Source organism: Petromyzon marinus, chromosome 47, assembly GCF_048934315.1.
Source record: "Petromyzon marinus isolate PM22_M1 ecotype Great Lakes invasive population chromosome 47, UKy_Petmar_22M1.pri1.0, whole genome shotgun sequence".
Taxonomy (NCBI): domain Eukaryota; kingdom Metazoa; phylum Chordata; class Hyperoartia; order Petromyzontiformes; family Petromyzontidae; genus Petromyzon; species Petromyzon marinus.
The window spans coordinates 9,882,751-9,905,588 of NC_133713.1; the positions used below are offsets into that span (position 1 = coordinate 9,882,751).

Here is a 22,838-nt window from a genome sequence, read left to right on the forward strand (position 1 = left end):
GGTAGAGAGAGAGGGGGGGGTAGAGAGAGGGGGTAGAGAAAGAGGGGGTAGAAAGAGAGGGGGTAGAGAGAGAGGGGGTAGAGAGAGAGGGGGTAGAGAGAGAGGGGGTAGAGGAGAGAGGGGTAGAAGAGAGGGGGTAGAGAGAGGGAGTAGAGAGGGAGGGGGTAGAGAGAGGGGGTAGAGAGAGAGGGGGTAGAGAGAGAGGGGGTAGAGAGAGAGGGGGTAGAGAGAGAGGGGGAGTAGAGAGAGAGGGGTAGAGAGAGAGGGGGTAGAGAGAGAGGGGGTAGAGAGAGAGGGGGTAGAGAGAGAGGGGTAGAGAGAGAGAGGGGGTAGAGAGAGAGAGGGAGGAGAGGGGGTAGAGAGAGAGGGGTAGAGAGAGAGAGGGGGTAGAGAGAGAGGGGGCAGAGAGAGAGGGGGATAGAGAGAGAGGGGGATAGAGAGAGAGGGGGTAGAGAGAGAGGGGGTAGAGAGAGAGGGGGTAGGAGAGAGAGGGGGGTAGACAAAGAGGGGGTAGAGAGAGAGGGTAGAGAGAGAGGGGGTAGAGAGAGAGAGGGGGTAGAGAGAGAGGGGGTAGAGAGAGAGGGGTAGAGAGAGAGGGGGTAGAGAGAGAGAGAGGGGGCAGAGAGAGAGGGGGATAGAGAGAGAGGGGGATAGAGAGAGAGGGGGTAGAGAGAGAGGGGGTAGAGAGAGAGAGAGGGGGTAGAGAGAGGGAAGGTAGAGAGAGAGGGGTAGAGAGAGAGGGGGATAGAGAGAGAGGGGGATAGAGAGAGAGGGGGTAGAGAGAGAGAAGGTAGAGAGAGAGGGGGTAGAGAGAGGGAAGGTAGAGAGAGAAGGGGTAGAGAGAGAGAAGGGGGTAGAGAGAGAGGGGGTAGAGAGAGAGAGGGGGTAGAGAGAGAGGGGGTAGAGAGAGAGAGGGGGTAGAGAGAGAGGGGGTAGAGAGAGAGGGGGTAGAGAGAGGGAAGGGGTAAGAAGGAAGAGAGAGAGCGTGAAGTCTTTTGTGAAATCTTTCATTAAAAAAGGAGGGGGGTTACATAAAGCAAAGCATTGAAAACAACTAAAAAACGAAATGATGAACGAAGCAAAGTGCCGACTACACCGAGCATCTTCTTGTTTCCTCTGATCGTAAAAAAAGAGAGAGGGTGGAGGAGAGAGGGGAGGAGAGAAGGGAGGGGAGGGGAGAGAGAATGGTGGGGGGGGGGGGGGTAAGGGGGGGGCTGCAGTCGACAAGTACTTTAACCCACCCGGGGCTGACAGCTCTCACTTTCCGCCGCGTCTCTCCGTCTCTCTCACCTCGACCGACGCACGCACTCACCCACGCACTCACCCACGAACTCACCCACGAACTCACCCACGCGGTCTCCCACCACTGACCCGGACTCGAACTCGGACCTTGATCTGCGGGAGCTCGGAACGACCGCGGGCCTCTGGTAAAGTCGTCGTCTCTTTCTTCACCTGCCGCGGTCACTCCGCCTTCACGGCTCGCTCAGCACCGTCACCATCATCACCATTGCCGCCACCAAAGATCCCCCCGTATAGCCTTAACAGACGATTCGGGCAAGTGCTGTTAGCGATCACCTATGAAGGTGCCCGGCCAGCACCACGCCCGGTCGCCTTCGTCTCCCGATGTTCATACGCCAGGTACTCATTTGAGGCTGAGTCGACCTAGGGGAGGCCCAGGACCGGTTCACATAACCATCACTGGTGTTGGTTTCCGTGAGCGGGAATCAAACTCGGTTCGCCGGGTTCGTAGCACAACCCGCTAACCGCTACACTACCGCTCCGCAATCACCACCATCACCACCATCACTATAATCACCACCATCATCATCACCACCACCATCACTATAATCATGATCCCACACAAGTCGCTGATACGAATCATGTCATGTGAGTTCCACGAGTCACTGTTCGAATCGAAGCCGCTCACGTCTAGCTCCACGCGTGTGATTCGAATGTTCGTCTGAAATTGCGAAGTGCAAATTTCACCGGCGTCACATTTCAGCCTTCCACGCACTTGTAAAATCATTGTCAAACTTGGTCCAGATTTGTTGCGTTGAAATGTTTTAAAAACAAATCGTTGCGTGTTCTCACGTGTCCTTTATGGTGTAACCCAGGTCGCCCTCCAGAATTCGCCAGTCTCGTTTTTTATTAGTTTCATCTGCTGGCTAAAAAGTTGATGATCAACTCCACTGATCATCATCGCCATCTTATATACATGGCACATTCATCATCATTTCGAAGGTGTACTACACTCATCATTACCCATTGGAGTGGCACAATCATCATCATCACTATACAGAAGTTATACACAAACATCATCATCATCGTAATGACACATCATTGTCATGATTTAATGGTTACGCGGTCACCATCGTTATTTCTGATTCGTTTCCGGTCGAAACCTAAAACCGATTGAAAGAATTACGGTTCGGCACATGTTAAAATGGTTCGGTTCTGGTTAATTTGTTGCATGTAAGCGGTTCAAACCGGTTCATTTGTTGCATAGAACCGTTTTGAACCGATTAATTTGAGGGTGAGTTGGGCCGACTCGTTAGTTAGTTAGTTAGACACGGAAACACAGACACAAAGACACCCAAAGAGAGACATGGAGACAGCAGAGGGAGACACAGACACAAAGACACCCACAGAGAGACATGGAGACACAGATGGAGACACGGAGACACCCACAGAGAGACATGGAGACACAGAGGGAGACACAGACACAAAGACACCCACAGAGAGACATGGAGACAGCAGAGGGAGACACGGACACAGAGACACCCACAGAGAGATATGGAGACACAGAGGGAGACACAGACACAAAGACACCCACAGAGAGACATGGAGACAGCAGAGGGAGACACAGACACAAAGACACCCACAGAGAGACATGGAGACACAGAGGGAGACACGGAGACACCCACAGAGACACCCACAGAGAGACATGGAGACACAGAGGGAGACACAGACACAAAGACACCCACAGAGAGACATGGAGACACAGAGGGAGACACAGAGACACCCACAGAGAGACATGGAGACAGCAGAGGGAGACACAGACACAGACACAAAGACACCCACAGAGAGACATGGAGACACAGAGGGAGACACGGAGACACCCACAGAGACACCCACAGAGAGACATGGAGACACAGAGGGAGACACAGACACAAAGACACCCACAGAGAGACATGGAGACAGCAGAGGGAGACACGGACACAGAGACACCCACAGAGAGATATGGAGACACAGAGGGAGACACAGACACAAAGACACCCACAGAGAGACATGGAGACACAGAAAAAGACACGGAGACACCCACAGAGACACCCACAGAGAGACATGGAGACACAGAGGGAGACACAGACACAAAGACACCCACAGAGAGACATGGAGACACAGAGGGAGACACAGAGACACCCACAGAGAGACATGGAGACAGCAAAGGGATACACGGAGACACCCACAGAGAGACATGGAGACACAGAGGGAGACACCAGACACAAAGACACCCACAGAGAGACATGGAGACAGCAGAGGGAGACACAGACACAGAGACGACACCCACAGAGAGACACAGAGACACCCACAGAGAGACACAGACACAGAGACACCCCCAGAGAGACATGGAGACAGCAGAGGGAGACAGACACAGAGACACCCACAGAGAGACACGGAGACACAGACACAGAGACACCCACAGAGAGACATAGATACACAGAGGGAGACACAGACACAGAGACACCCACAGAGAGACATGGAGACAGCAGAGGGAGACACAGAGACACCCACAGAGAGACATGGAGACAACAGAGGGACACACGAAGACACAGGCACAGACGGGGACACACACAAAACCAAACTTAATATTGCAACTTTTAACAAACTATCTGGTGGCGATTCTACTGCTGCTTTGCCGGTAGTACACAACTAACAATAACAAACAAAACTCAACACATTCGTCAACAACGCTGTGGCCTTACAAGTAAAAGTATACAACAGGCGATGTCTCGGACAATAACCCCTCTTCATAGCATACGACAGCTGCATCTAGTGCCGTGTCAAAGCAAACGCGTATCCAGCAATAGGCGACGTTTAAATACAAGGGTCGATGTGCTGTGAAGCACGTGCATGTTGTGCTACGAGGAAGGGGCATTGCCCGAAACGTCGCCGATGTCCTTTGTAGGGCACAGAGTTATTTGATATATATGTTGAGTTTTATATAGTGTGTGTGCGTGTGTCCATTGTGGATAAATAACAATCGGATTGGTGTATTGCAGTCGTGTGAGAGTTGGCTATACAGTCTACATATATACTACACAGTATATGCTATACAGTCTATGTATTGTATACTGTACAGTCTACATAGACTGTTGGGACGCTGGCTGTAGCCAGCAATGCCCTGCCACCCGCCCACACCTCATCTCTGTCTGCTTCCCACATGACGGTAGCCAGAGCCGGGAAGACCAAAAACCCTTTCAAGTCTCATCTTGCTCCTCCTCGTCCCACGCCATCCCCAATATCCCCCTCCTCATCTCCTCCCCTACCCCCGATCTCCCCAGACCTCTCTTATCCCGTTCTGATCAAAGCCCATCCATCCCCCCAGCGCTCTGCCCATCCTCCTCCTTGCACGCTCGCATTTTTCCAATTTTCACGGCGATTTTCATGCGTGCCGTGATGGAGGGGGGGGGGGGGTTCTGGGTTGTGTGAGTGGGAGGAGCGGTGGTGCAGCGGTTAGCGCTGCGCTGCGCTACGAACCACGGTGACCCCAATTCGATTCCCGCTCGCGGCCAATATAACCAGTGAGCATTTTCTGAACCGGTCCTGGGCCTCCGCTAGATCGACTCAGCCTCAAATGAGTACCTGGTGCGGTGCGTAAAAACATCGCCACTAGGGAGACAAAGGCGACCGAGCGTGGTGTTGGCCATCCACACCCTCGTGTGCCGTGCCGGCCTTCATAGGTCTCTCGCGAACAGCACTTGCCCTTACAGTCTGTTGTGTCATTGCGGGGGATCTTTGTCTTTGTTACGTGTTTTATAATCCACGATTGTTGAGCACAAGAAGGCCCCCAAGAGGAACCCAACGACGCTGAGCTGGTCAGCAGTAAACTTCACCTTTGTATACTTTTTGTTTAAGTGGGTTGTGTTTGTTAAAACAACAAAAAAAGGAGCAAGTAAAGTTTCTTAAACCGAACAAAAGATTGTTGAGATTTTGGGGGAGGAGGAGGGGAAATTTTGATGACGGGAGGGAATTTTTACATTTTGAGCAGTGCGAGGGAAAGAGCAGAAAGCGACGTTGGATTGTGGTCCACAGTGCGGTGAGTGGGCGGGTGAGTGTGTGGGTGAGTGTGTGGGTGAGTGTGTGGGTGAGTGTGTGGGTGAGTGTGTGGGTGAGTGTGTGGGTGAGTGGGCGGGTGAGTGTGTGGGTGAGTGTGTGGGTGAGTGTGTGGGTGTGTGTGTGGGTGAGTGTGTGGGTGAGTGGGCGGGTGAGTGTGTGGGTGAGTGGGCGGGTGAGTGTGTGGGTGAGTGGGCGGGTGAGTGTGTGGGTGAGTGGGCGGGTGAGTGGGCGGGTGAGTGTGTGGGTGAGTGGGCGGGTGAGTGGGCGGGTGAGTGTGTGGGTGAGTGGGCGGGTGAGTGTGTGGGTGAGTGTGTGGGTGAGTGTGTGGGTGAGTGTATGGGTGAGTGGGCGGGTGAGTGGGCGGGTGAGTGGGCGGGTGAGTGTGTGGGTGAGTGGGCGGGTGAGTGTATGGGTGAGTGGGCGGGTGAGTGTGTGGGTGAGTGGGCGGGTGAGTGTATGGGTGAGTGGGCGGGTGAGTGTATGGGTGAGTGGGCGGGTGAGTGTGTGGGTGAGTGGGCGGGTGAGTGTATGGGTGAGTGGGCGGGTGTGTTGGCGAGAGAGTGGGCGAGTCGGCGGGTGAGTAGGCGGGTGAGTGAGCGGGTGATTGTGTGGGTGAGTGTGTGGGTGAGTGTGTGGGTGAGTGTGTGGGTGAGTGTGTGGGTGAGTGGGCGGGTGAGTGTGTGGGTGAGTGGGCGGGTGAGTGAGCGGGTGATTGTGTGGGTGATTGTGTGAGTGAGTGTGTGGGTGAGTGTGTGGGTGAGTGTGTGGGTGAGTGTGTGGGTGAGTGGGCGGGTGAGTGTGTGGGTGAGTGGGCGGGTGAGTGAGCGGGTGATTGTGTGAGTGAGTGTGCGATGTGAGTGTGTGAGTGTGTGAGTGAGTGTGCGATGTGAGTGTGTGAGTGTGTGAGTGAGTGTGCGATGTGAGTGTGTGAGTGAGTGTGAGTGTGCGATGTGAGTGTGTGAGTGTGTGTGCGATGTGAGTGTGTGAGTGAGTGTGAGTGTGCGATGTGAGTGTGTGAGTGTGTGTGCGATGTGAGTGTGTGAGTGAGTGTGAGTGTGCGATGTGAGTGTGTGTGCGATGTGAGTGAGTGTGAGTGTGCGATGTGAGTGCGTGCGGCGTGGGTGAGTTGGTGGGTGGGTCAGTGAGTCAGCGAGTATTGTCGTGGTAGTGGTGGTGGTGGTGTGACTTGAGTGTGGGCCTGCTTGAGCACAGTGTGGTGGTAGTGGTGGTGGTGTGACTTGAGTGTGGGTCTGCTTGAACAGTGTGGTAGTGGTCGTGGTGGTGGTGGATGAGGAGAGGAAACAGACAGTCCGCTCTCGCCCCAGATCACCTCAGCACGGATGGAGACATCCATCCGTGCCGAGGTGGGGGTCGGAGCGGGGGGGGTTACGGAAAAATACTTTTGGCATTTGGAACATTTTTAGTCACAGAGTTCCCGAGCCTTCCCCAAAAGCTCACGGCTCGCATCGCTTCGTCGGCACCAGACAATCGCTCTGCCTCCCTCCCCGTCTCTGCAGACAACGTGGAGCATGCAAATCGCGCGCTCCACGTAGTAGTGACATTATAATTCATCAGCTCAAGGGGTGCGGCCATCGGTCAGGTGGGGGCCCCACCAATATTTGATTTTGTCTCGCATGGTCGTGCCGAGGGGTTCGGAAATCGCGGCTCGTCTTGACGAGTCGCATCATTGAAAACAAGCGGCGGCGGCGGTGTTGGTGTTGTTTTACGCTTGATTCCTCGCGAAAAAAGTTTCTGTTTTGTGTTTTAACATCTTAACACCTGTTTTATTGCCAGAAAGGGTAACATCTATTATTCTTACTTTTTCATACCTGGAGATTTGATGAGATGTAAGCAAGGGAGCCGATGGACTTGCGCAGAGGGCTGTCGATGTAACACAGATTTGTATATAAACCTCGCTGGCTTCTACACAGACCCATTAGATTTACATAGAATTGCAGACTTGACTTTGGCACAGTGTTATGTAGGTACATATGATGTAAGAGGCGGTGTAGAGACAATATTAGAAACACGTGTTTAGAGCGTTTGGGCGCTGTAAATTTCCATACGCCGTTTCGTTTCATACTTTGATACTGGCAAAAAAAGGCCCCCACGTTATAATCTCATGGTGGTTGTCAAGCGCCCTCCCCAGCCCCCCAAAACTCGCAGCGTTGGCCACCAGCGAGCGACCAGGGCACCCCCTGCTTGCATTGTACTGGGGAGCCTCGTCTGGCGAGTGTGGGCTTCTCTCTCCCGGTTTGACTTCGGATGTTCAGACGTCACCGTTAACACGGCGCCAACGACAAATCTGGTACAAGCGTTTGAATATTTCAACCAATTCGTGGCACCTGGATCTGCCCCCCACTCCCCCCTGCCACGATTGTAAGCGTAACCAAAAACCGAATGCCGAGCAGGATTCCATCACGTGCGGTGGGCCCCTCGTCACCGCACGTGATGGTGGAAATTCCACATTCCTATGGCGTGGACCAGTCCGGTTGCCATAAGACAACCGATGCTAGAGTTGGTATTCATTTCATGATCATGATGATGAGAATGTATCGAGCCAAAAACTCCGATTTCAAGATCCCACGGTCGGAACCTTGCTGGCTTGGCGCTATCCCAGCGGCAGGGAGCGATGGTAGTCCGCACCGGGACTTCTTCCCACGTGGGGAGGGGAGGGGAGCGTGGGGGGGGGGAACACGTGGACAATGAGCGGTGCACGAGGCGTGACGAGAACACAACCCGCACCGCCAACCGTGGCGCACTTTAAACAAAGGGGTACGTGGTAATTGGCTGAATCGATTTGGGGGAGGGGTGGGGGGGGAATAGCGAATGGTGGATCGACTGAATAATTATTGGCGATTGGGTAGGTGAATGATTGAGCTCGCGGGTTGCGGTTGGTTGAATGATTTAGGGCCTGGTGATAGATTGATTCATTCGAGCACGCGGTCGGCAATTGGTTGGTTGGTGATTGGTTGAACCGTTGGGGGCAGTCGTTTGTTCATTGGTTGAATGTATGTCGAGTATGTTGAACTTCTTTCGCACCGTACGTAGCCAACCGTGCCTATCGGAGGTGCAGGGGAAGGACGAAATAATGATCAGGGTTAGCGGTTGGCGTCGGCAAAATTTGACTTCTATATTACGGGTGTGTATAATTAACATTTTTAACCTTAATTGTAAACTACTGAAAATAAATTTAGAAATGTGCCCAGTTTGGGGGGAGTGGGTCCCTTACCCCCCCCCGTGCCCCCCCCCCTTCCCCCCAACTCCGCCCATGGCCGAATGATCGCGCCCATGGCTGGGCAGATTGTCGACCGAGCGAGCGACGATGTGGCAGCAAGTGGACGATGTAGCAGCAAGTGGACGTTGTTCACCGCAGGTACGATCGCCAAGGTTCCAGCGTCACCGGCCGGCTGACAATGGAGGTGCCGTCGGTGATCCTCGTCGCCTTCCTGGTGCTCTTCTCCACGATGATCCCTGGTCAGTGGCGCAGCCAAAACGTTGGGGGGAGGGGGAGGACAGGGAGAGATGGGGGGCAGGGGGGGGGGTTGTCATCGGCCCACAAGTTTCTGTTTTAAAGGGTGGACACGTCGTTCGAGTGCAAACTTTTACAGACACCGAATAAAAAAATAAAGTCAATAATTACGTGATATTGTACACAAACAGAGTTTCGTTCAACATCGCCCGGCTGCAGGCCATATACAAGTGACACACTGAACCCAAAGCGAGCCCCCCTTTTTGAGTCTGAAAACAGCGACTAATTTTTGCCACCGGGGACATTGAGCAGACAGAGCCTTTTTTCGCGTAAATATATAAATCAACTCCCTCTGCTTACATTGGACAGGGAAATTTGTTGCGGAGAATCGTGGGCTGAGTGCTTCCACATGCGTGCGAGCCGCGTACGCGGGGTGACATACGTGTCTGTGCGCTGACACACACACGGAGTCATGAGCGGCCTTTTGTCCAAGCTGTGGTTATTTCTCTACGTGGCTCCCTTGAAGTGCACGTGGTACGTCATCATCACCACCACCATCGTCATCTTCATCACCACCATCGTCATCATCACAACCACCAATATCATCACCACCACCGTCATCATCACAACCACCATCGTCATCATCATCACAACCATCATCGCCATCATGGTCATCATCATCACAACCATCATCGCCATCATCGTCATCTTCATCACCACCATCGTCATCATCACAACCACCAACATCATTACAACCACCATCATCACAACCACCAATATCATCACAACCACCAACATCATCACAACCACCGACATCATCACCACCGACATCATCACCATCACCACCACCGACATCATCACCATCACCACCACCATCGTCATCATCATCACAACCACCATCATCATCATCACCATCGTCATCATCACCACCATCGTCATCATCACAACCACCAACGTCATCACCACCACCGTCATCATCACAACCACCATCGTCATCACCACCGTCATCATCATCACAACCACCAACATCATCACCACCACCACCGTCATCATCATCACAACCACCATCGTCATCACCACCATCACCGTAATCATCATCACAACCACCAACGTCACCACCACCACCGTCATCATCATCACAACCACCATCGTCATCACCACCACTATCTTCATCATCGTCACAACCACCAACATCATCACCACTATCGCCATCACCACCACCATCATCATCACCACCATCGTCATCATCGATGTCCCGAGGCTGTCATCCCAGTCTGGAAGAACTCTCCGTCTGGCTCCTCACTCCACTCACAGCTCACAACCACGAGGACAACCGCTCCCCCCCCCTCTCCCTGTGAGTGATTCTCCAGCTGTAGCGACACGTGGACAGCTCTGGGAGGCCAGGTGTGCTGAGTGTGTGGCTTGTCCAGGTTGTTTTTTCCACGGTCTTCACACGACGAATATTATTCCAAACACCCGCCATTATACGTCGTTAGGTTTGTTTATCACTACGACGGTAGGTTTATTTATTTTTTACAAAGTATTTTCACAGCGCTGGTATTCCTTTCCTGTAGCGGCACCCCCCTCTCTCTTTGTCCGGTCGTGGACTTTTCGAACGCACAGAGGGGCCCTCTGTTACACCGGCCAAGTTACGTAACAAGGCCTCGCCTCCCTCTCCACTCTACCCCAATGCCAAACCCCTTCACATTCCCTCCCCCTCCGACTGTGTCCAACAATTGTAATAAATTCCATTCAGTGTGGCTCCATATATCAGGCTCGGGTTAAAATAATAATGTTGTTGTTGTTGTTGTTGTGTGTGTGACTGGCTCTCTCAATAGGAATGTGGAATTGCCAGCGCCTTCACTCACTCTCTAACCGTGGAGTGCGAGATGCCCTTTCTGGAGGGTTGCGAGACGTGGACAGATATATATTTTATTAAAGTAAATCATCGAAACACAAAATAAGCACGGGCACGTCAGTGCAAACTTACTTTGTTTCATCAAACCCCGATGTATTTATGAACATTGTAAGTTTTTTTTTTACCAAAGGAGTGCACAGCTGCCGTAAAGGTTAAGAACCACGGCTCTCTATCTTCTCAAATAAGCGTGGGGGCAGTGCTCACCTCCGTCCGTCAACGTGAGCCTGTGGGGGAAAGTCCACGTTCATATGGCGGTGGGGATCAGTGCGTCCATAAGAAGATCACTGTTGACTTCCTGCAAAGTGGAACTCCATTCAAGCGCCCTGGAGGGTCGATTCATAATGGCAGTAGCAGCGATGATCAGCGTCATCACATTCATCCTCGTCCGTATCACTCTTATCATACATTTGCATCAGCATCATCATCGCCATCGCTGCCATCATTGGCATCCTCCCACGGAGCGTGATGCTCAATAAATCCGCACCCGGCCGGAGTCAATCTACCGAGTTCCACTCATCCCACAGATGGTGACGTTCCGATTCAGCTCCCCCCTCCCCCTTGCCCAGCAAGCATCTCCAGCTTCCCTTCTTGCTGTATTTTTCCGACGTTTCAGGTTCATATCCTGTTTCTTGTCTTGCCATCCTTCCTTCTAGAACCCCCCCCCCCCCCCCTCTAGCGGAGATCATCCCGCCAGCAGTGGCGTGAGCAAGCGTTGGCGGCGCCGCACCGCCTTAACACGAAGTGACGCGAACGACCGGGAAATGCGCCCGATGAACTCTCCGCTCGTTAGTCCCGTGACCGTGATCGTGAATCGAACCGTGCCCTCCGCATCTCTGTTGCAGCGGAGTTCGTGCAGGGGGCACCGCTGCCACGACGCCAGCACGGGGCGGCGCGCAAAGGCAGGTCCCCACTCTCGCTTCCCCTGCGGCCAGCGGAGGGCAACTGTTAGGGAGGGGTTCGGCCGTTCGTGACTTAGCCGTTCGGTTGGTTTGTCTCAGAGCTGGGTGAATTTGAGACCCAACCACGCACGCACCCACCCACGCACCAACCCGCACACCCGCACACACACCAACCCGCATACCCACCCACGCACCCACCCACACACAACAACAACAACAACAACCGCCATTCGCCACTCAGTGGCGGTGACGTCACCACGACGCTTGTGCCAGGCCATGTGCACCTTGAGGCCACGTGAAAGTGTCGAACGCCCGCTGGCAGGAGGTCACGGGGCAGACCCAGGTGCCACGGGTCGACTGACTGAGATGACTGAGATGACTGGCTGATGCACACACACACCCACCCGCACACTCACCCACACCCACCCGCACACTGACGTGCCCACCCACAGGCACCCACACACCAACCCATGCAATCACACCCATCCACACACCCACGCACCCACACTTACCCACGCACCAACCCATGCACCCATCCAACCACGTTCCAACCCATGCACACACACCCACCGACAAAAACAAAGATCCCCCATATAGCCTTAACAGAATGTAGGGGCAAGTGCTGTCAGCGAGGTCCTTCAAAGGCCGGCACGGCCGCCCTTGTTTCCTTAGTGGCGATCTTTACACACCGCACCGGGTACTCATTTGAGGCTGAGTCGACCTAGGGGAGGCCCAGGACCGGTTCACATAACCGTCACTGGTGTTGACCGTGAGCAAGAATCGAAACTGGCGCTGCCGGGTTCGTAGCGCAGCGCGCTAACCACTACTCCCACCTACCCATGCACTCGCCCACACACTCACCCACCAACCCACCCGCGCACCCCACCCACCAACCCACCCGCGCACCCCACCCACTCCACGCACCCAACCCACCCACCAACCCCACCCACCCCACGAACCCCACGCACCCCACCCACCCCACCCACCCCACCCACCCCACGCACCCCACCCACCCCACGCACCCCACCCACCCCACCCCACCCCACCCACCCCACGCACCCCACCCACCCCATCCCACCCCACCCACCCCACCCACCTCACGCACCCCACCCACCCCACGCACCCCACCCACCCCACGCACCCCACGCACCCCACCCACCCCACCCACCCCACGCACCCCACCCACCCCACCCACCCCACGCACCCCACCCACCCCACGCACCCCACCCACCCCACCCACCCCACCCACCCACCCACCCCACGCACCCCACCCACCCCACGCACCCCACGCACCCCACCCACCCCACCCCACCCACACAGCCACGCGCTCAGAGAGTGAGTGACCACTGTTTGACGTTACGAGCTGACACTGTTGTTGTCATTGTTGTCATTGTTGTTGTTGACGCGTGTTCTGATTGCAGCAGCTGCACGTCCGAAGAACGCGCTCCGTCAACTGCTGACCCCGCAGGGAAAGGAGGTGAGCCGACCTTTTCAGATTTCATCAACTTCACCAAAAGTTTTCTGTTAACATCATAGAAGCGTGCGACATCGGCAAGCTGAAAAGGTGCCAAAGAATCGTGGGGAGATGCGTGAAAATAAATAAGAATAAAACCCCCAAAAGTGAATTATACTTCGCAGCTTACAATATTAACCAGGAGTGCATCACATTATTAACTCTGAGTTTAAGAATTAAAAGTGATGCGCCGGGGCCTCGTTGTTGCTGCCCCTGGCTGGACACCTGCGAAAAAAGAGCTTTATAGCTCATCTGATTCCTCCAGTATAAGGAAATATTCCGATGCCGATAGCGACGGGCCCGCCGCCACTCTCGTCTCGTCAGCTTGGCCTGCAGCGCATGAAGAGGCAGCCGGCGGAGGAGGAGGCGGCCTCGGACACGGAGGGGGCCGGGGGAGATCCCCCACAGGCCCCGCCGGAGATGGACGGGGTCCTGGCGCCCGAGTTCTACCCCGTGGGTCAGGCCGAGCCGGTGGAGCCAGGCCTGCACAGCAGGTTGGCACAGTGGGAGGGCGGGGGGGGGGGGAGTACAGGTGGTGATGCATCGGCGGGTCATCTCTGTCCGCCTATTTTGTTTATTTTATTTCATCAGGTAAGGCCCCACTGAGCTGCGTGGCTCTTTTTTCAGAAGCGCCATCACAAACGATAGCTCAACGAGGTGGCTTATCACGTGGGAATTTATAGCAGCCAAATACTCTTCTAAATGTGGAGGAGAAAACCGGAGGACCTGGACAATAACCCTCGTGACCATAGGGAGTGAGACAACGCAAACTCCAAATATACAGCAGGTGTCAGGGTCAGGATGAAACCCACGACCTCCTGTGTACCTGGTGAGGTAGTTAACATTTCGCCAGTGTGGCCCTGCTGGGTCTGTCCCCGTGACCTCCTGCCAGCGGGTGTTTCGACACTTCACGTGGCCTTAAAGTGCATCGATATTTACCAGGGAAAATACATTGGGGAGTGAGACACAGCAAACTACATCGAATGCATTTTCTAATTAATGGAGGACCTTGTTAAAAAAAAATGAAAAGGCTTAAAAATTCAAGAGCGAGTTCACACCCCAACCCTGGTCCCTCTCGATCTCCTCCCCCGATGCTGCAGTGAGCCCGAGAGGCACGGGGGCAGGGAGGAGGAGGAAGAGGAGCAAGAGCGGGGCGGCGGTCATCGTGAAGACGACGACGACGACGATGACGGCCAAGACAGGGGACAGCAGCGCTGGCAGGACTACAGCGAGCCCGACGATGACGACGAGTCGCGCAGGGGCGGCGGCGGAGGCCACTACGGCCACTACGATCGCGCCCGCGCCGAGGAGGAGGAGCAGCAGCGACAGGAGGAGGAGGAGAGGCGCCGGCGGCAGCAGGAGTCCTACGATCCCTACGGGGGTCACCGGGAATCCCATGAAGGTCACCAGGACGGCTATGGCGGTCACCAGGACTCGTACGGAGACCACCGCGACCCGTACAGCAACGAGTACAACCCGTACTCCAGCTCGCGCAGCTACAACCCCTACCACGAGTACCAGCAGCAGGTGAGTGGCACCGGAGCGTCGCCAACGGACGGACGGGGCTCGCGGGGGCCTTTTGCGTGCGAGGCCGCTGGACGAGCGCGAGGGGCTTCCGCCGGACAAGGCGGGGGAAAAAGAACCCGGCGGTCGACAAGGCCCAGGGCGGCGGCGCCTCCGGCCGGGCCCCCTAACCGCGGAGGTTTTCGCGGTTGGAATCCGGTAAAGGCCGCCCCCGGTTAAGACTGCCGGCGGCATTGACCCTAAAAATACTCACGCGGTTAACAACAGCTTCCGCGGGGGATCTCACGCGCGCGTCCGGTTGAGCCTCCCCGGGAAAAGTCGGTGACCTTCGGCGATCGTGGTGCAAGGGGCCTGGTGGCGGGCGGCGGCGGCGGCGGCGCTCTCATCGCCGAATCGTGGCGACCGGCGGTTGTAGTTGCCGTCGATGATCCTGCTGCTGCTGCTGCCGTTGTCGTGATTCCGGCTGCTGTTAATTATTCCTGCTGCTGTTGCGTCTCTCCCTCCCTCCCTCTTCCAACCGAGCAGCAGTACGAGCGCATGCGCGAATACCAGGACCGCTACATGCGCATGATGGAGGAGCTGGGGGTGCCGGGCGTGTGGGTGGACGGGCGATTCCGCCGGCAGGACAATGCCGACCAAGAGGGCGTGCACGACGCCTACTATGCCGCCCGGGGCCCCCACAGTCGCCACCCCTACGACTACTGATGCCACCACCGCCACCACCACCAGCACCACCAGCACCGCTAACACGATCGCTACCGACGCATCATGATGACCACTATCGACACATCACCACCAACTCCACCATCACCGCTTTCATTGCCCCTGCCGACACCACCACCAGCACCATCGCCGCCGCCACCAGCACCACCAACACGACCACTGCCAACAACGCCGCCAACAACACCGCCACCCACCAGCAAAACCAACTCCACCAGCACCACCAACAAGACCACTGCTGACGCATCATCACCACCACCATCACCGCTCTCACTGCCAACACCAGCGCCACCGTTATTATAATTGTTATCGCTACCACCAGCACCGCCAACCTTACCAACACATCATCCACCACCACCGCTCTCACTGCCACTGACAACACGGCCATCGTTATCCAAATTGCTATCGCCGCCGCCACCAGTACCACCATCACAATCACCACTGCCATCAACAATGCCACCGTCACCACCGCCATCACCATCACCGTCCTCACACCGTAACCCACACTCCACATCCGCTGTAATCGGATTGCCAGCAGGCCGGCGCGTGCCGGCAACCCCTTACGATGACTCCACTCTCACCGTGTCGTCGGATTACTACCGGTAAGCTTGTCCCGGTTGATTACTTGTGATCGTTGTTCGTCGTTGAGAATGTTTCTAAAATGAGTCAAAAGAACAATTGACGGGTGGTGGGGCGGGGGCGGGGGTGCTAATGGTGGAGTCTTATCACGTGGGTTAATGTGAGGACAACCATGAGCTATTGATTCCTTTTTAAAAGTAACCCTACCCAACGCTACTCACACATTAACCACCTCTGCCTTCCCGGTAACGCTAAGCCGACATTGGTGTGTGGTCGGAATCGTTGGGCCAAAGCGGGGTCCAGAGACGTTGCTCTAACGTTTCCACGTACTGTGCACTGCAGGGGTTGATATACAGGGCGTGCTTCAAAAAAATGTGAACACTTCGGAGAATTTGCAACAACACCACGTGATATGTGCTGCTGCCACCGGGCGCTGGGGACCACGTGGAGAAGATTCCAGGCCACGTGTTGACAACGATGACGAGCAAGTGGGAGACTCTTTGACTTGAAGCTATTAACATTACATTTGTTGTCATGTTACAGTGTCATTATCCGTTCGTCCATTAAAAACGACAGTCCCATGTAAGTGTTCACATTTTTTTTAAGCACCCCTGTATATCACCCCGACATTCACCGTCTCGCGGGCTCATTAACGCCGCTCTCATTCTCTCTCCTCTCCACCTCATCACCCGTCAGCCTCCCCGTCTCATAGCCACGGTGGCGAGATGTTAACTACCTCGCCTGGTATGCAGGAGGTCGCGGCGTTCGATTCCGACCCTGACGCTTGCTGCTGTATATTTGGAGTTTGCATGTTCTCCCCGTGGTCGCGTGGATTTTTATTTTTGGGTGCTATACATTTCCACGCGATAAGCCACTTCGTTGAGCTATCACGTGTGGCCAGGTCGCTTCTGAAAAAGGAGCTATATAGCTCAGTGGGCCTTACCGGGTAAAATAAAATAAAAATTGTTTATAACCAACAATGTCGTCCATAGCCGTCTGAACAACGTGCAATCGTCGACCCGCACTGCGTGTGTACAAAAAGTTATCGGGCCGTAATCATTCTGCGAAAAAAAACCCCACCAGTTCCTCAAGAGCTAGATCGTAACGTTGTCTTACATTACCAATACATCTAACAAATGTGACTTGAGACAATGTATAACCTGCGTAATGCAGATCTTCAGGAGCTGGTGGGGGGCGGGGGACGCTTAAGGCCAAGAGCTTTGTTGTACCGCAACAAGGTGCAGCGTGCTTTGTGCGTTGCATAAAAACGTCTGGGCTTGTTGAGCCTGCAACCGATGGTTCTGTTGTGATGATTTTGGTGTTGCTCGTCACGCGGAGATTATAATCCTGGTGTCGTGGTTTGATGAGTTGCCACGATTCTGGGCTCGCCTCACCCTTCCAATCAATAGATTCTCCTTTAGTCTCGTTGGCATTTTCTATCTTGGTCCGTGCCATTTGCACTTCACAGCCCAAAGGAACCGGCTCCGCTCTGCTCAAGTGATCCACGGCGCTCAGGATTCCCACAATAGCTGAGCCTGAGCCAGGGACACGGCTGAGCCGCCCCTGCGCCTTTAGAAGCCACCGAGCGACTCACAGCCTGAGCCTGGGTGTAGGAGGTTCACAGTCTGAGTCTGGGTGTAGGAGGCTCACAGTCTGAGTCTGGGTGTAGGAGGCTCACAGTCTGAGTCTGAGTGTAGGAGGCTCACAGTCTGAGTCTGGGTGTAGGAGGCTCACAGTCTGAGTCTGAGTGTAGGAGGCTCACAGTCTGAGTCTGAGTCTGGGTGTAGGAGGCTCACAGTCTGAGTCTGGGTGTAGGAGGCTCACAGTCTGAGCCTGAGCCTGGGTGTAGGAGGCTCACAGTCTGAGTCTGGGTGTAGGAGCCTCACAGTCTGAGCCTGAGCCTGTATGTAGGAGGCTCACAGTCTGAGTCTGGGTGTAGGAGCCTCACAGTCTGAGTCTGGGTGTAGGAGCCTCACAGTCTGAGTCTGGGTGTAGGAGCCTCACAGTCTGAGTGTAGGAGCCTCACAGTCTGAGTCTGGGTGTAGGAGGCTCACAGTCTGAGTCTGGGTGTAGGAGCCTCACAGTCTGAGTCTGGGTGTAGGAGCCTCACAGTCTGAGTCTGGGTGTAGGAGGCTCACAGTCTGAGCCTGTGTGTAGGAGGCTCACAGTCTGAGTCTGGGTGTAGGAGCCTCACAGTCTGAGTCTGGGTGTAGGAGCCTCACAGTCTGAGCCTGAGTCTGGGTGTAGGAGCCTCACAGTCTGAGTCTGGGTGTAGGAGCCTCACAGTCTGAGTGTAGGAGCCTCAGTCTGAGTCTGGGTGTAGGAGCCTCACAGTCTGAGTCTGGGTGTAGGAGCCTCACAGTCTGAGTCTGGGTGTAGGAGGCTCACAGTCTGAGTCTGGGTGTAGGAGGCTCACAGCCTGAGTCTGGGTGTAGGAGCCTCACAGTCTGAGTCTGGGTGTAGGAGGCTCACAGTCTGAGTCTGGGTGTAGGAGGCTCACAGTCTGAGTCTGGGTGTAGGAGGCTCACAGTCTGAGTCTGGGTGTAGGAGCCTCACAGTCTGAGTCTGGGTGTAGGAGGCTCACAGTCTGAGTCTGGGTGTAGGAGGCTCACAGTCTGAGTCTGGGTGTAGGAGCCTCACAGTCTGAGTGTAGGAGCCTCAGTCTGAGTCTGGGTGTAGGAGCCTCACAGTCTGAGTCTGGGTGTAGGAGCCTCACAGTCTGAGTCTGGGTGTAGGAGGCTCACAGTCTGAGTCTGGGTGTAGGAGCCTCACAGTCTGAGCCTGGGTGTAGGAGGCTCACAGTCTGAGTCTGGGTGTAGGAGGCTCACAGCCTGAGTCTGGGTGTCGGAGGCTCACAGTCTGAGTCTGGGTGTAGGAGGCTCACAGCCTGAGTCTGGGTGTAGGAGGCTTACAGTCTGAGTCTGGGTGTAGGAGGCTCACAGTCTGAGCCTGAGTCTGGGTGTCGGAGGCTCACAGTCTGAGTCTGGGTGTAGGAGCTTCACAGTCTGAGTCTGAGTCTAGGTGTAGGAGCCTTACAGTCTGAGTCTGAGTGTAGGAGGCTCACAGCCTGAGTCTGGGTGTCGGAGGCTCATAGTCTGAGTCTGGGTGTAGGAGGCTCACAGTCTGAGTCTGGGTGTAGGAGGCTCACAGTCTGAGCCTGAGTCTGGGTGTAGGAGGCTCACAGTCTGAGGCTGAGTCTGGGTGTAGGAGGCTCACAGTCTGAGTCTGGGTGTAGGAGGCTCACAGCCTGAGTCTGGGTGTAGGAGCCTCACAGCCTGAGTCTGAGCCTCGGATCGTGAAGCCGAGCCGTGAAGAGGCCCCGATATAAAACTCTAGACGTCAATGGGAGGTGGAGGGGGTGAGGCTGGGAGGAGCTGGGGGTAGCTGTGGGAGGGAGTGAGCCGCGGTTGGGAGCGCCCTGAGGGAGGCGCCTGAACGCGGCTATAGTCGCCGCGTCAAGAGAGCTCGCCGAGGATTCTCGGCGACAAACCCCGGCCGCTGTGAACGTCGACGAAGAACGACGACCGAGGGCTGCAGCCTCGTGCAGTCGAGAGAGGCAAAACCATCCAGCGGTGGACAACCGCCTGAGCCGCGTATGGGTGGACCGGTGTCCTGGAGCGAACTCCATCAGCAAGAGGAGAAGGGGAGGAGAACGAGACGATGCCAGGCCGAGGAGCGACTCCTCCCGCGTATGCGCAGTGCTACCCCCTGTGTCACCCCCTGTGTCGGCTGACGGTGTGACACGCCCCGCATGGACAGCTGTGAACAAGAGCTTCGCAACTCATTCTGATAGCCTTTGACGTTGAAGTCTATGGGAGGATTTGACATTGAAATCTATGGGAAGATTTGACATTGAAGCCTATGGGAAGATTTGACATTGAAGTCTATGGGATTATTTAACATTGAAGTCTATGCGAGGATTTGACATTGACATCTATGGGAGGATTTAACATTGAAGCCTAAGGGAAGATTTAACATTGAAGTCTGGGAATATTTAACATTGAAGTCTATGGGAGGATTTAACATTGAAGCCTATGGGAAGATTTGACATTGAAGTCTATGGGATTATTTAACATTGAAGTCAATGCGAGGATTTGACATTGACATCTATGGGAGGATTTAACATTGAAGCCTAAGGGAAGATTTAACATTGAAGTCTGGGAATATTTAACATTGGAGTCTATGGGAGGATTTAACATTGAAGTCTATGGGAGGATTTGACACTGAAGTCTATGGGAGCCTTGAACACTGAAGTCTATGGGAGACTTTTAACATTGAAGTCTATGGAAGCATTGAACACAGGCGTGTGGATAAGACTGCCTTAAACGGAAATAATATAACCTCTTGTTATATTCCATCTGTACGTGCAAATGCAGCGGCACTATCAGCGCTGTCGTGGGTACGTGCAGTAAATGTACCATCATCGGGCCAAGGGGTTAGTTAGTACGTGCCTGAGGCCAACGTCCCATGTTTACTGTGTCGACAGGTTTCGAATTGTTTCGAATTGTCTTCTGAGAGGAGGTCACAGGGCCCTCCGGTATGTCGCTCAAACGCCCCAGGTTTAGATCACGACAATTTCGGCGGCCTTCCCGAAACCTGCAGAATCAACTTTTTAGCCCAACATCTGGTGGGGGTGGGGGAGGTCCACTTCCTGTAACTTTTTTGATTCGGACCTTCTGAAAGGCTCTCGTATAATTTAGTTGACGGACAAACGGAATGCCGCGATTTTATATCGCAGCGCGGCTTGTGGCATCAAAGGAGAAATGTCAGCGAATGATCGGGGACAACAAACACGACTTTGTTAACGTCCGCGCGACTACCTGAGAGAGATTACTTTTTATTTCACGTTCAAAAGGTGTTCGTACAAAGTTCCCGCGCGTGCCGTTCGGATCTTATAAAAGAGTGGTCGGCAATTATTGTTGTCAAACGTCACAACAACAACAACAACAAGAAAAAACACGTGGGTTTGCTTTTACCTTGTGACGGTATTCTCAAACCCACGTGATCACATTCCGACCAATCGCAAACACGTGACGCTGTTGCGTTGCCCGTACCGCGTATTCAAACAAACCGCGGGAAAGGACCGCAACCCGAATTTTAAAAACTAAAAACCCGCAAACGTAAACAAAACGTGGGAACAGCAGTGTGGAAATAGTAAAACAGTGCGACTGACAAACCCGTCCGTCGGACGTTACCGTCGACGTTTAAAAGATCGATGTGCGCTAAAAATTCCATGGCCAATTCCGCCGTGATGGCACCCACGGCATGGCTATCGCTTCCCTTACTCCTTCTGCCAAGCTGTTACAAACAGAGCTGACAGCCAAACCTCCCGCCAAAGTCTGCCGCGGTCAATCGCAATAGCCATACTTCCCCATGCTGGTACGTCGCGCGGTAGACGCTGGCTCGTCTCAAGCCATGGACCGCACGGGCACGCCGCTGCCCGCTTCGAATCTGCTCGTCGGCGTCGTTCGCATGTCCACCGCCGCAGCTCCGTAACCCTTTCCCGGGCCCGAGAACGTCTGCAAGTTGCAGGCTGAGGTGTCCCGTTCACCGCTGAAGCTCGGAACGCGCCAGCGACAACGGAGTTTTATTTTAGTCAATTTAGAGGGGCGTAACGCCATCGTTTTTAAAAGGCATTGTTACTCACCGCAGAGAACCGTGGCGCCGCGCTCCTATGATAGCTGGAGCCAAACTGTGCCACGCGCCCTCCCCGCATGGCCTTGTGTGGGAGCCTCGGTACCGATAAAGTTAGTTTATATTCTTGGTTCTTGCGGTAAAGTCACGTAGAAGGGAAACAATAAAATTATAAATTATTTTTAATTTCGGTAAAGTCACGTAGAAGGGAAACAATAAAATAATAAATTATTTTTTTATTATGACTTTACCGAAATTAAAAATATTTTATTGTTTCCCTTCTACGTGACTTTACCGAAATTAAAAATAATTTATTATTTTATTGTTTCCCTTCTACGTGACTTTAACGAAAGAACCAAGAATATAATAAATTATTTTTATTATTTTATTGTTTCCCTTCTACGTGACTTTACCGAAAGAACCAAGAATATGAATCCCTGCAGTCACGAAAGCTTTAAATCAAAATTTAAAGTTAGTTTACTTTTCCTTCCTGTTGCGTTCCGATGGCGTCATCGATGATGGCGTCATCGATGATGTCGTCGGGACGTAACCGGAAGGAAAAAACTGATGACGTGCACGTACGCCATCGGAACGGGAATTGGGTTAAAGCCGCCTAGTGGCTCGCCCACCAACCTCGACGTGAGCATTAGAGCTACCGCCCTCTCCATTGCAGACCAAAACCCACAGACATTTTCTCAGGCAGCCCAGGTCTACCGACACTGCGAAAGCGTCACCGTCATAAGGTTTCCAACACAGTGCCACCAGATGTCGGGACAAATAAACTCCAGTTCGCCACCTGAACACGGATGCCGATTCCCAGAGTCTGCCGAGTCAAACCCGGGATACGTGGCAACCCCGAATATAAATGTTGTTGATCAACTCCCCACCACACGAAAGAAGACCACCACGAGTTGGTCAGTTGGGGTTTGTGCAGGGGAAGCCGAGGACCGGTTTGGATATCACTCGCCACTGATTTTATTGTTACACTTGATCATCCCGGAAGTTTCACTTGAATTCCATGAGTTTTTTAGGAGGGTCCTAAGTATTGACAGCAGCGAGCAACGGCCGCTGTGCATGTTCAAATTGAGTAATTTGCGGACCGTTCCTCTTGATCAAATTTGGGAAAATTTGGCGGCGTGACGGTCGGCGCACGATGTCCTGCTCCTGCGAATCACGTCGCCGGATCATCTGACGTCCTGTTCCACTGTGGCGTAAGATGCCGCGTTTTGCGTTCGCTTTAAA

At 54.0% G+C, this 22,838-nt stretch overlaps 1 protein-coding gene across 1 annotated transcript; it reads left to right on the top strand.

Moving 5' to 3' along the window:
* Positions 1–5,071: 5,071 nt before the first annotated feature.
* LOC116952469 (uncharacterized) lies at positions 5,072–17,258 on the top strand. The gene is made up of 7 exons (XM_032971847.2): positions 5,072–5,096; positions 8,714–8,814; positions 11,570–11,626; positions 13,048–13,103; positions 13,464–13,633; positions 14,240–14,666; positions 15,189–17,258. The coding sequence occupies exons 2-7, from the start codon at positions 8,754–8,756 to the stop codon at positions 15,366–15,368; spliced, it is 951 nt and encodes a 316-aa protein (XP_032827738.2). The 5' UTR covers positions 5,072–5,096; positions 8,714–8,753; the 3' UTR covers positions 15,369–17,258.
* Positions 17,259–22,838: the final 5,580 nt, after the last annotated feature.